Below are 13,442 nucleotides of genomic sequence, written 5' to 3'. Positions count from 1 at the left end.
AGTATCGAAATAATTTTATACCGTTTTGTTTTGCTTGTAGTCAATTTTTGCAATAAAATTGTTGTGTGAATTTATATAATCGATAACAAATTTTGTATATCGATATATTTTTAATAAAATTGAAAATTGGACTGCAAACGAGGCCAACGCCGGCAATAATTTTTTTATCGGAATTAAGTATTTGAACTTTACTTTATAGAATGGACTTAAAACCTAGTCAATTATTACAATGAAACTGTTGTGCGACTTTGAGTAATCGATAGCAAATTTCTTAAAAAGTCGATCTTTCTATTAAACATTATATAAATATTTTTATATTTCTTCTTTTGCTTTACAGAATAGACTTAAAACATAGTCAACTTTTGCAATAAAACTGCTACGTGATTTTAAGTAATCGATAACAAATTTTGTGTATCGATATTTTTTAAATTAAAATGAAAACTAAACTGAAAACAAAGCGAATTGCTGCAATACATTTTTTATCGGAATTAAGTTAACGATAACAAGTTTTGCATATCGATATTTTTTGTTCGAAAATGTTAAAATATAGCAAAATTGGTGCTCGTGAAATATTTATAAAGCGAAAATAAAATAATTATTTGGCTTTCATATTTTACAATATTAAAAGTAATTAAAATCAAACACTCCAACAATGTGTGCCACTAACTGACAATATTTCCCAGCTCAACCAGTGAGTTAAAGCTTTATTTATGTGCCTTGCCTTACGCACATCCATACATTTGCATAATAAGTCAATGAAATTTCTTAACCCCTCTCACTTCACACGCGCTGTCATCACCTCTTGTCAGTGTTTTTGAAATGCCGCTGCGAAAATCGCACCGCCGCAACAGCTTGAACCGTAGTATGGGCCCTTTATAACCCCCAACTGTGCGCCAGGCAATCACAGCCCCCAGCTGGTTGTCTAAAATGTTTGAAATCTAATCAAAAGCGGCAGTTTGCAATGTGTTGGTGCGGCATTAAGCCATTCATGTGGCAAATATGCATAAATAAAATAAATCAATTTACAGTTAACATGAGTCAGCGGCGAAAAAAAGCTGCCACATTGCTTTTTAGTTTATTAAACTCGCATTTAATTATTGCGTGTTGTTTTAAGTTATATACAATTGTTTAATTGTTGTTGCTTTATAGTTGTAGTTATTATTTCTTATTGTAGTTTGTGCAATATTAAGTTGTTTGAAGTTATTGAACTCATTACTGTTGCTGGATTTTTAATTAATTTATGTATTTGTATTTGTTGTTAGCGCTTTTTGTGATTTTTTGGTTTTTTGAATTTTTTTATTTTTTTTATTTTTTTATTTTTTTATGTTTTATATTTTATTTAATTTTTGTTTTTTACTAAGGCAAAAAATATGATTTTTTCGTATTGTCTTTGAATTTAAATTTTTTATTTAATTCTTTTTTATTATTCATTATTTTTTGTAATTATGTTGTTTTTAAAATTTAATAATTTTTTTTCATGTTTCAATATTTGTATTTCAAAATATTTTTTTGATATAATTAATACCATATTTTCATAATTTTTTTATGATTTATTTTCTGTTTAATTTTTTTCTTTTTTATATTTCTCTGTAATTTGTTGTTTGTTTGCTCTTTAATAATTTTTAATTTTTTTCTTTTTTTGATATTTAAAATATTTTTAAAAACAATTTTAAATTAAATTTTCTTATTTGACAATGTTTTTTTAAATTGTATTTTTACATAGGATTTCATTGTTTTCCATTTTCTGTTTTTTTTTAATATTTTTTGAATATTTCATTTAAATTTTTTTAAATAACTTTTATATTTGAAATTTTATTTAAATTTTTTATTTATTTTTTTCGCGTATTTTATTATTATTTTCTTAATATTTATTTGTTTCTCATCTCTCTTTTAATTTGTTTTGTGTTTTAATGAAACAAATTTAATTTTTTTTTGGAATTTTTATTTTTATATTTTTTAAATAACTTTTTTTAATGAAATTTTATATTTGTTCTTTATTTCTTTCCGTGTATTTTATTATTATTTCCTGAATATTTTTTTATTTTATATTTTCTTTTAATTTGCAAGAAACATTTATTTTTTAATTTTTGTAGTTTTTAAAAAAAAATTTAATTTAATAGTTCCTAATAATTTTTTATATTTTTTTAAATTTTTTTGACAATTTGTTTTTATTTTCAATTTTCTTTTTAATAAATTTTGTTTTGAAATTTTACATTTTTCCGTGTATTTTTTCATTATTTTGCATTTCTATATTTTTTATGTTTTTATTTTTGTTTCATATTTTAGTAAGTTTTATGTTGTTTTTATTGTATTTATTGTGTAATTTGTGTTGTTATATTTTTTAGTAAAACAGTATATGTATCTTTTAAGATTTTTTAAATTTTTTTTTTTAATTTAAAACTAAAATTTTTTTTTATAATTTTTATAAATAAGTTTTGTATTTAATATTTTATCTATACATACATATATTTATATATTTTATTTTTATGTATATTTTTTTAATTTTTAGTTTTATACAATCCTGTTTATTTCTCCTCCCATTTTCTTACTATATTTTTATTTTCAAATTTTGATTATCTTGAATTTCATTTCTGTTTCGCTTTATTTGCATTTCAGGTTGGGAATTGCGTGGCCTTAACTGTTATAAATACTTCAACATAAAACATTCATGGGAAAAGAGCGCTGAGCTGTGTCGAAGGTGAGCGTAATTAAAATGCAATAACACAAGTAATTAGCCAGACGAAATATATTAAGTTATTAAGCCAGAGAAAATCAAAAAGCAAATTTAAATAACAAAATTTTGCATATTAACACGTTTTATTCAAGCGCTAGGAAGTTTTCAGTTTTTAGCATTTGATTGCAGTTTAGTAAATTGTTTGTTAATTACGCGCGAATATGTCTTAATTTGTTGCATAAAGTGTCACATCACCGCTGCCTGTGCAAATTCACACCTAAACGGACGCATACTTATGCATATATGTATATATGTAGGCATTATTATTGTGCTTGTAAAAAGTAAGGAAGTCACTGTCTGCAAGCTATCCGGCTATTGTGTAATTCGCTGTGTGTTTTTTGTTATTTCATTTCTGTTAAGCACTGCTAGGTCACTATGTTAGTATTATGATGTGATATGTTAGTACTATTTATATATGTAACTAAAAATGAAAATATTAAAAAAATTTTTTTTTTTTAATTTTTGAAATTCATATGTAATTACTTTCTTCAAAAAAGACAAAAGTCTCATATTAAACATAGTATTTCTTGATTTATTAAGTAGTCTCGGTGGGCGGTGGTTCAAGATCCGGTCGAGTTAAAGTCTAAAAAAATTCAGAACTGTACTTTCCAAATAGTATTTGACCCTAAGTACCATAGAATCTTCCTGATCGCTGAACGACGGCCCACTCCTGTGTGACTGCAAGATCTTGGGGTATAACGCAGGATATCTTCTGAACTCTTTTGTCGGATGTAAGTGGTCAAAGTTGTGTGGAGGTGGAGGTGGAAGGTACTTTTTCCACCATTGTCCAGCCTTTGCGAAACTTGAAGAACTTTGCAATCTTACCTTTGATGAACCAGGAGACATTAGCCGTCTCAACAAATTTATGATAGGCTCAGAGCACTTTGTCGATTCGTAAAGGTCTTTTGATCTATTATATGGAAGTTTTAAGCGAGATTCGACCTCATAACTCAATTTAACCTAAGCTTTAGTGCACCTCAAAATTTTTTTGTATTATTTTTCATATATGGTTTTATATGAATAATTTAAGAGAGTAAGAGTTAAAAAAAAATTTAATAAATATTTTTAATATAAAAAAAAAAATTGTAAAAAAGTTTTTTTAATAAAAAATATTCGTTTTATTAAATAAGATATGTTTTTAATTTAAAAGTTTATTTTTTAAAAATATTTTTTTTTATAAAACGAATATTTTTTGTTAAACATTTTTTTATAACACTTTTTTATAAATTTTTTTTTAAATTTGTTTTTAGCTCTTACTCTCTCAAAATTTTCAAATAATAACAGGGATGAAAAAAATATTTATTTAAAATTTTTTTATAAAAATTATTTTTTTATATTTTTTTAATTTATTAAAATTGTTTTTTTTTTCATTTCTTAGTAGTACCTGTTTTTATTTGAATTAGAGAGAGTAGGAGTTAAAAAATAAAAAAAAATTAATATTTTTTGTTTTAATAAAAAAAATTAAAAAAATAATAATTTTAGACAAAATTAAAAACATAATATTTTTAAATAAAATTAAGAAAATAATATTTTTAAATAAAATTAAAAAAATAATATTTTAAAATAAAATATAAAATATAATATTTTTAATTAAATTATTTTTTTAGATTTTTTTTAAATTTTTTTTTTAATTTATTAAAGTTATTTCCATTCCTTAGTAACATCACATTATGTCTAAGTTGTATGAAATACCTATTTACATAAGTATAAACACACACACACACATAGCTACATCTTCATTTGCTTATCGGCGTCAAGTGAAAGATAAATCTAGAGTCCCCTTTAAATGCGAGGGAAAAACACGCTAATTGGTATGCGCACCTGTTTGTATAAGAAAAATATTTACACATACCAACAAAAATATATGCCACATACGCACATCCATACGCACATGCATGCGCGTGTGCTTCGAAAATGTCGCCTAAAGCGGTTATTGAACTCAATTTTACCGTTATTCGTAATATTACTTGCGCACAATTACCCGATTAACACTTAAGTACTATGTGACTACACTTGTGCTCGTGTGTGTATGCGTGTTATCGGCGCCGCTGATCGATTTTCGAGCCGCAAATTTCACTACAGATCACTGGCCCTAAGCGCTGACCGATAGTTATGGGCCACACGTAGGCCAGCACAGTGCGTAAGGCATGCTAATTCGTGAAGCACTTCAAAACAAAAACAAAAATCTCTACTTGTGTTGTTGTGTGGGTATTTGTTTGTTGCTTTTGGCCAAAAACGGCAAAGTGAAATGATTGAAGACGTCGCTGTCCGTCAAACGAACGTGAGGATTATACTCGTGGCAGGCACTTGTTGTAGTACATATGAATGTATACAACGCTATGTATGTATATATATATGTATAACTGTACCACTAATGTATTGCTAATTGTGTGCAGTATATATAATGGTAAGTGTAATACCTAGGGCTAACATGTAGCTTAATTAAATCTGCCAACTAAATGGCTATTATGCTGTCCATATTTGCCGGGTAACCGCTTTAGCATAGTAAAATTAACACACATATATATGTATATATATATATGTTCATTAGGGTGTTTAAACCATTTTTTCTATGCTGCACCAGGTATATTAAGTTTGCCACAAAGTTTCTAGTACCCAGACGAAAACGTCGGAGGTTTTATAAAACATATATATAAATGATCAGCGGGACGAGCTGAGTCGATTTAGCCATGTTCCTCTGTATGTATATACGCAAACTAGTCCCTCATTTTTTGAGATATCGCTCTGAAATTTGGCACACAGCCTCTACTCCTCAAGAGGCCACTCATTTAATGGAATCGCCATTATCGCACCACTATAGCATATAGCTGTCATATAAATTGACCGATTCAAATCAAGCACTTGTATGTAAAACTCTTTTAGTTTACAAGATATCTGCACAAAATTCAACACAGATGATTGCCCAAGATTATGCAATAGTTTCTGAAAATATTAATCAGATCGGGTTACTATAATATATAGCAGCCATAGAAACTGACCGATCAAAATAAAGTCTTTGTATGGAAAACTTGTTTGATTTGCGAGATATCTTCCTGAAATTTGGTACAAACTATTATTTAAGATAACAGAATAATCTCAGCAGAAATCATTCAGATTGGACCACTGTAACATACAGCTGCCATAGAAACTGACCGATCAAAATAAAGTCTTAGTATGGAAAACTTGTTTGATTTGCGAGATATCTTCCTGAAATTTGGTGCAAACTATTACTTAAGACAACACAACAAACTCAGCAGAAATCGTTCAGATTCGACCACTGTAACATACAGCTGCCATAGAAACTGACCGATCAAAATAAAGTCTTTGTATGGAAAACTTGTTTGATTTGCGAGATATCTTTCTGATATTTGGTGCAAACTATTAATTAAGATAGCATAACAATCTCAGAGGAAATCGTTCAGATTGAACCATTCTAGCATATAGCTGCCATAGAAACTGACGAATCAAGCTGCAGTTCCTGTATGAATAACTTTTTTATATGACAAGATATCTGCACGAAACTCAGCATGGATTATTATCCAAGTTCACGTTATAATATCCAAATGATTCGCTTAGACTAGACTAAGTAATATAGCATATAATTACCATATAAACTGAACCAACAAAATAAAGTCCTTGCTTCAGAAACTTTTTTTATTTGCAAAGCTATCATCATAAAATGTGGCATATATTTTGTTTTTTTTTTGCATTTTTTAAGCATCCTAATATACATATTTACGTGTATAACATTATATGGCGTTAGAAAGTGCGCTGCTTGTCATTTAACTGGCGCGGAAATGTTTAACAGTAATAACCACCAGCATATTAAAGTGCAATAATGTAACATTTAAAACACTTTCGAGTGATTGTGTTTACAGCAAACGTCACTTTAAGTGCTGAAGAAAGTATATTTGCATGTTGTGCCATAAGGAATTCAAAAATTTAACAATTATTGCGGTTTCCTCGACTCGGCTGACTAGTTTGTGACAGCTTTGACAGCCATCAACATACGTTGAAATGTAGAAGAGGTCAGCTAAACTGAAATAAAGCAACAGTTGTCACGCGATCTATCACTAATAATTGGCAATTTAACAATAATTATATTTTCTGTTAACATATCTTTGAGTTTTTATATACTGCTTTCAAAAATCAACAAGTTTCTCGTAATATTTTTGAGTTAGCAAACATTTTTTATTTAAACTTCTGTTTTGCTCGCAATATAAGCCTGCAAATGCCTAATGTTTTGCTCCAAGGCCTGAATCGAAGCCTCTCGACTTTACATATCTGCACAGGAGAAGGTCTAACGGTGTAATACCTCACGATCTTGGGAACCAATCGACCGGCCCTAACCTAAAATTATCTGCTCACCGAAGTATTCTTTCACTAAATCCATTGATTGCTGCGATGTGCGGGAAAAGACGCCGTCATGTTGAAACCAAATGTTGTTGAGATCACGAGCTTCAAATTCAGGCATCAAATAATCGGTTATCATCATGCGATAACGGTCACATTGACGGTTACGTTCTCATCGGCATCAGTTTTGAATAAATATGAACCGATGATTTCACCGGCCCACAACTACACCAAACCATTGAGCCATGGCTATCACAATTATTCTCAGAAGATTGTTATCACTTTCAAAACCATTTGCATCACCTACTAGATTATATTTATTTACCTTCTCTATCTAACAAAAATCTAGCACGCATGAAAATCATTGCTTTATATGAAAATGCTTAATTATTTAGTTTTTCAATAATTTTATACACTAACGAGCAGCCACTTGCCATGTAAAGCAGAGAAAGCTGCAGATTATCTCATTTTCTAGCATGCTAGAGCTGCTAGCTGGCAAGAAAATTCTGCTATGAGACCTTTTTTAAACACATTAGAGGCGAGCTTTAGCCAAGAGACTAACAAAGGGGAATATATAGAATAAAAAATACAACAACAAATCTCGTATAATAAAAAATACAACAACAAACCTCGTAAAATAAAAAATGCAACAACAAATTATGTAAAATAAAAAAATACAACAACAAGCAATGTAATATAAAAATACAAAAAAATGTTATATGAGCCGCCTAACTCAGCGTTGGCAGTAGAACGCGCACAGCCGCAGTCACTTGATCTGCAGTCGCGCCGTCGCAGACACAGATTAGCGCGACAGCATAATGGGAAAATGCTAGATAAGCATAATTTTAGATGTCATGTTACATACTGATACAGATACATACATACATATTTATGTTATGTTTGTATATTTGTGTTCATGGATTAACAAAGGCATCTCTTGTTTCAACTCATCAACTACCTGACTGCAAGCTAAGTGGCTCTGTCTCCATTCCCCTGTCTCAGCGTTGACTTTAGTGTATGCAACAAGCCGCAATTGACGCCCAGTTTCGACTAACAAGTGGGGAAGTACACAAAAAATCACAACAACAAGTGAAGCATTAACCTATTTCAATGTTTTTGACCATTGGAGTTCAGTGACAGGTGTTTTGTTATTGTTTTTGTGCGTCTAAAGTAGCGGGCAAATTGAAAATCATTGCTTGCCATTAAGCCAAAGAATCTACAACATAAGAAAAATATAAAAAAACCGAAATTTAAATTGAGTACCCCACTCACACCACGACGCCAGCGGCGATCTTTTGTGCGTCTGCGCAGCATCGCCGTTGTGCAGGTAGCTCGCACGCCGCTGAAATCTAACGCTTGCACTATTAATATTGTCTACAATTATTTCTTTTTTCTTTCAACGTTTTTGGTGCCCAAATTGGCCGCGGCGTCTGGCTCGTAACTATTTACTTGAAAAAAGAGAAAATAGTTGTGTAGTGATTGATTGTGTTAAATGGTTGCTTTGTTGGGCACAAAAAGGTAGATTGTTTCATTGAAATATTTTCAGAATTGATTTTACTGATTTTTTTCACACACAGCCATTCTTACGGCGCATTCATTTGATGGAGAGCGCATTTTCAATGAATACAATCTTCTCAAAACTAATTCAACTGAATTACGCCATTATAAAGGATGCTAAGAATTAAGAAAAAACTTATCGCTAAGAAAAATTGAAAGGTTCTTAAAAGTAGTTGTGGTCTGTTTTTGAGTCGATTTGCTCCTTTTGGGGCGGTTTCATTCCTTTTAATTATTTTTTTCCAACGCTTGTTGGATTCAACACATTCCATACGAATAAAAATAATAGTTATACAATCCTTTAGTTCTAATCTTTGCAACTAACTAACTAAATCATTGCATTATAATTTGTTTTTCAATTTCGAAATTATAAGAAAATCGAGATACCGAAAAATTTTCGAACTTAAAATCTTCCAAATTTTTGAACAGTTTTTCTAGTCTCTAAACAATTAGATCGCTTAATTTCCACATTCGGGTTTACAAAGTCGGAATACCGAAAATTTTTCGAACTTAAAAATTTCTAATTTTTGAAGAACTCTTCCTAGTCTCGCAACAGTTAGATTGAACCCAATTAATCAATTTCGAAATTCCGATATTACAAAAATTCGGGATTCCGAAAAATTTCGAACTTAATGTTTTTTATTTTTATTTTTTTTTAACAAAAAATTTTATATAGGGCGTAATCAATGACAGAATTAACTATTGCATATATTTTTATCTGAGTTTAATGAGTTATAAAAATATTGATCTGACTAAAATTATTAAATATGCACAAATTTATATGTAGGGTTTTATCTGAAAATATAGCACACATATATAGCTACAAGTATTTAACAAAAAAAATATGTAAAAAAACACAAGAAAAAATTTGAATCCCGAGTTTTCGGGATCCCGAAATTTCAAACCTGAAATTTGAAGTTGAGCCGAGAAATAGTTTCGCAGCTATGTAAAAATTTTTCACTTTGTGTAAGCAGCTCTCAAAAATTTTCAAATACATTTTTTCGAAATGCTCTTTTCAGAGGTGATTCAGTGATGAAAGTTTTTTCGAAACGGCTGAGCCGATAAGCTTGAAATTTTTAAATGTCTTTCTTAGATATATTTGCCAGGTAATGCTAATGGGAAACGATCGTTGAAGGAAATACGATTTTTAATATCTAAAAATTTCGATTTTATAAGCTCTCCTTGCTTTAGGGAAGTAGTAGCTTTTTGGCAGCAGCTCAGACTATTTGACATCTGGCAATATCTTAATAAAAATTTTATCGTATCATCATTTATTGCTCTTTCTTCTATTTTTTAATTGTAGAATTCCTTTTCTGTTAATGTGATAATATCAACGCTTTTCTTGACGTATTTTAGCCTAAGCGAAGCATCGAAACTTCAACAAACAGTTTTCTGAAAATTATAAAGACAAATTGTTAAAGTTGTCAGTGATCTTCCGTTTTCTAATTTGGATTCATGTTTTGAGTCTGATCAATGCGAGCGGTTTCCGTGATGTCATTTTAGCTTAAAGTAAATGTCAAAATTTCATAATTCTCTAATCGAACTCGCAAAATCTCAAATTAAAATCGATAAAGCACATTTTTTGACTTCAATGAGATCTTTTCTGTTTCCATTTCTTCCAAGAAATAAAAGAGTTTTCCTTTTCGAAATTACGGCGTTAGGCCATATGTGCTTCGAGGAACTCAATTTTGTATTTTTGTCACGTTTTCTGTTGATGTAGATTCAGCATTTCTTCCTTTTTTCCTAAGAAAAAAGGTATTTTCTTTTCGAAGTTACGACGCTTTGGTCATACTATTTTGTTTGACCTCTAATTTGATTCCTTTCGACTAGTACCGTTCCTTTGATATATTATAGACTCAATAGAGTTAGGCTTTAAAGTCTGCGAAGAATCTCACTTCAAGGTTAAGAACTATCGTTGTGTCACTGAAGTCCAACAAGTATCAAATAATACTCTTGGTATTCGAAAGGTAGTATCATATTCTTCATTAAGGATCCAGTGTCGACTCAATCAATTTTGTTTTTGTTATTTACCATATCAATACAATTCTTAACTAGTCATTTATTGCCAGATCTTTATCCCAAGTCAACTTTTCTATATTAATTTTCCACATTTTTCTTCAAAGGCTACGATTCATATGAGCCAATTTGTATGCAATGCATGTATCTCTCTTGTAAATCTATAATATTTTTAGCGCAATCAATAGCATCAGCTGTTTGGCTGACGTCACTTTAGCTCATGCACACTGCTCAATCTAAGTTAGGTTAGTTTAGCAACATCCAAGCATTCCAACCCCATCACTAAATGCACAAATATCGCGCTAAAAGTCACTCAAGTCTGAATTTCATCTTCAATGAGAAAAAGTTCACACGACTCGAGTGCGTTTTGAGATGAAACAAATTTTTAAGTATCAAAGCGTGACACTTGAAGTGAGCCGCTGGTCCGCCCCAATACCGGACGTGGTCATTTTTAACGCGCCAGAAAGCGAAATTGGTTGTTGTGGTTTCTCGCTTTGCTTTTGCTTTTTAAGAAAAATATTTACACACACCTTTTTTGCTATATAATACAGATGTATGTATGCTTGTAAAAATTAACGGTTGTTATTCATACAGCTATTTGTCTGTGGCCAAGTAATTTTCGCTTTTTTCGATTGCCGTGTGAATATTTCAGTTTTTCTACCTGAGTGAAAGTTACAGCTGCAATGAAATTTGTAGGCAATCAACAAAACAAACACGAGTCTGTGCGGCAACTTGTTCTAAAGCTTAAAGCTTTCGAAATCGGTGGAAATTGACATGAAAGAATTTGTGGAATTTCACTTTTGGGCAGTTGTGGCATTTTTCATGGCTGAATGAGTGCGGGTTGTGGCATGTAAAATAATAAAGGAAATATTATGAAAAAATAAAGAGAAGTATTGGTATGTTTTCCATTACAGCTTTAGAGTAAAAAAGCACATTTTGGTTATGATGTGATTAGCATGTTACTGTAGTCTATTTTGTTGTAGGTGGGCTGACAGAGTAACAAAAAAAAGAATACGTTACCTCTAATTATTCATATATTTTTCATTTTGCAATATCGGGATTTTAAGAAATCGGCATAACAAATATACTTTACAGATTACTTTTGTTTTTGAATAAATTTTATAAGAAATCGGGATGCCGAAAAATTCTCGAACTTAAAATTTTATAATTTATAAAGAGAGTCCTCTATCTCCAAACAGTTAGATCGTTTATAGTCCTTAAAACTAACTAATATAAAAAGAAATCGGCATATCGAAAAATTTTCGAACTTAAAATTTTTTAATTCATAAAGGGCGCTTTCTAATGAACGAAACATTTCTGGATTATTTTTTAATTTGGTAATGTCGATATTATAAAAATCCGGAATCCTCAAATTTTCGAACCTAAAATTTACCAATCTATGAAAAGCTTTTTAGTATCGAAACAATTAGATCGTTTCATTTTGAATTTGAGATTTACAAAAATCGGGACACCGAAAATTTTTAGAACTTAAAAATTTTTATTTATGATTTTCTTAGTCTCGCAACAGTTAAGTTTAAACTAACTAATCAATTTCGCAATTTCGACATTATAAAAATCCGGGATCCCGAAAATTTTCGAACTCAAAATTTTAAAATTTATGAAGAGTTTTTCCTAGTCTCGCAAGAGTTTGAAGTTAACTCATCAATTTCGAAATTTCGATAGTAAAATATTCGGGATCCCGAAAATTTTCGAACTTAAAATTTTTTATTTTATGTTTTTAATAACACTTTTTATTAAAGGCGTAATTAAAGACATACATAACTAAAAAACATATTATTTTTTTAATTAATATTGCCAAATAATGAGTTATAAAAAATATTGATCTTATTAAAGTTGGCAAATACATATTTATATGTAGGTATTTGTTCGCACATTTTACACACCAAATGTATCGTCTATTAGCTATTTTACACAAAATATTTAAAAAATACAAGAAAGTCCCGAGTTTTCGGGATCCCGAAATAGACGAAACCGAAGCTTCGGAATGTGGAAGTTGACACGTTTGTTGCGGTATATTAAAGAAATATAAAATAAAATTTAAATAGGAAAAAATTCGGGATCCCGAAATTTCAAACTCGCATTTACAAAATGTAGAAAACTACGCTGAAGCACTCAGTTAACATATTTAAAACCCAAAACTAAAAAATATAGAAAAGGACAATAGAGCAGCTTTTTTAGATCAAAAGGTGTACTGCATATAATATATGCATATGTGGCTATGTACATATGTACACATGTATGTATCAGCATTTTTTACCCACACGTGCGCACCAGCAAACAACCGAGCCAGTCAGCAACATTTAATGTTTATTGACAATTTGGTTGCAGCTGTGCAGATTTATGCTCGCCATTAAGTATGCGATTTTGAATGCTGTGGCATTTATGGCATGTCGGCATATGCAACAATAACAATAACAACAAAAGAATGCTCGGTTGATTTGGGAATGTCTTAAGCACTTTTGAAAGCGCAACAACAATAAAAGTAATCATGAAAATTCCAGTGGAAACCTGTTGGCGTTCAAAGAGGTGTGGTAATATTCGAAATCAAGCTGGCCGTAAAAATGTTGCTGTAGGTGATTTTTGTAGTACATATGTATGTATGTGTATATGTGCATATGTCAGTGTGTGTGTTTGTATGTAGGTGCACTCATGTTTTTATGCATTTTCAGCTGCATTCTTCGATGAGTTCTTTTATCTTTTACTTCGCTGTGAATACCCAAATTAAATTTAATTGAGCTGTTTTGAGTTTTGGTAATTTTATTTT

General features: G+C 30.2%; 1 protein-coding gene across 2 annotated transcripts in view; it reads left to right on the top strand.

Annotated features, from left to right (window-relative positions):
• Positions 1-13,442, top strand: part of LOC126753969 (sushi, von Willebrand factor type A, EGF and pentraxin domain-containing protein 1) — a 73,668-nt gene that overhangs the window by 42,134 nt on the left and 18,092 nt on the right. For both annotated transcript variants that reach the window (XM_050465763.1, XM_050465762.1), the window contains exon 3: positions 2,617-2,698. In XM_050465763.1, the coding sequence (XP_050321720.1) occupies positions 2,617-2,698 (82 nt within the window). The remainder of the gene's footprint in view (positions 1-2,616; positions 2,699-13,442) is intronic.

Source organism: Bactrocera neohumeralis, chromosome 3, assembly GCF_024586455.1.
Source record: "Bactrocera neohumeralis isolate Rockhampton chromosome 3, APGP_CSIRO_Bneo_wtdbg2-racon-allhic-juicebox.fasta_v2, whole genome shotgun sequence".
Classification (NCBI taxonomy): Eukaryota; Metazoa; Arthropoda; class Insecta; order Diptera; family Tephritidae; genus Bactrocera; species Bactrocera neohumeralis.
The sequence above is the reverse complement of the archived record's forward strand: the minus strand, read 5'-3'. Positions and strand labels throughout refer to the sequence as shown.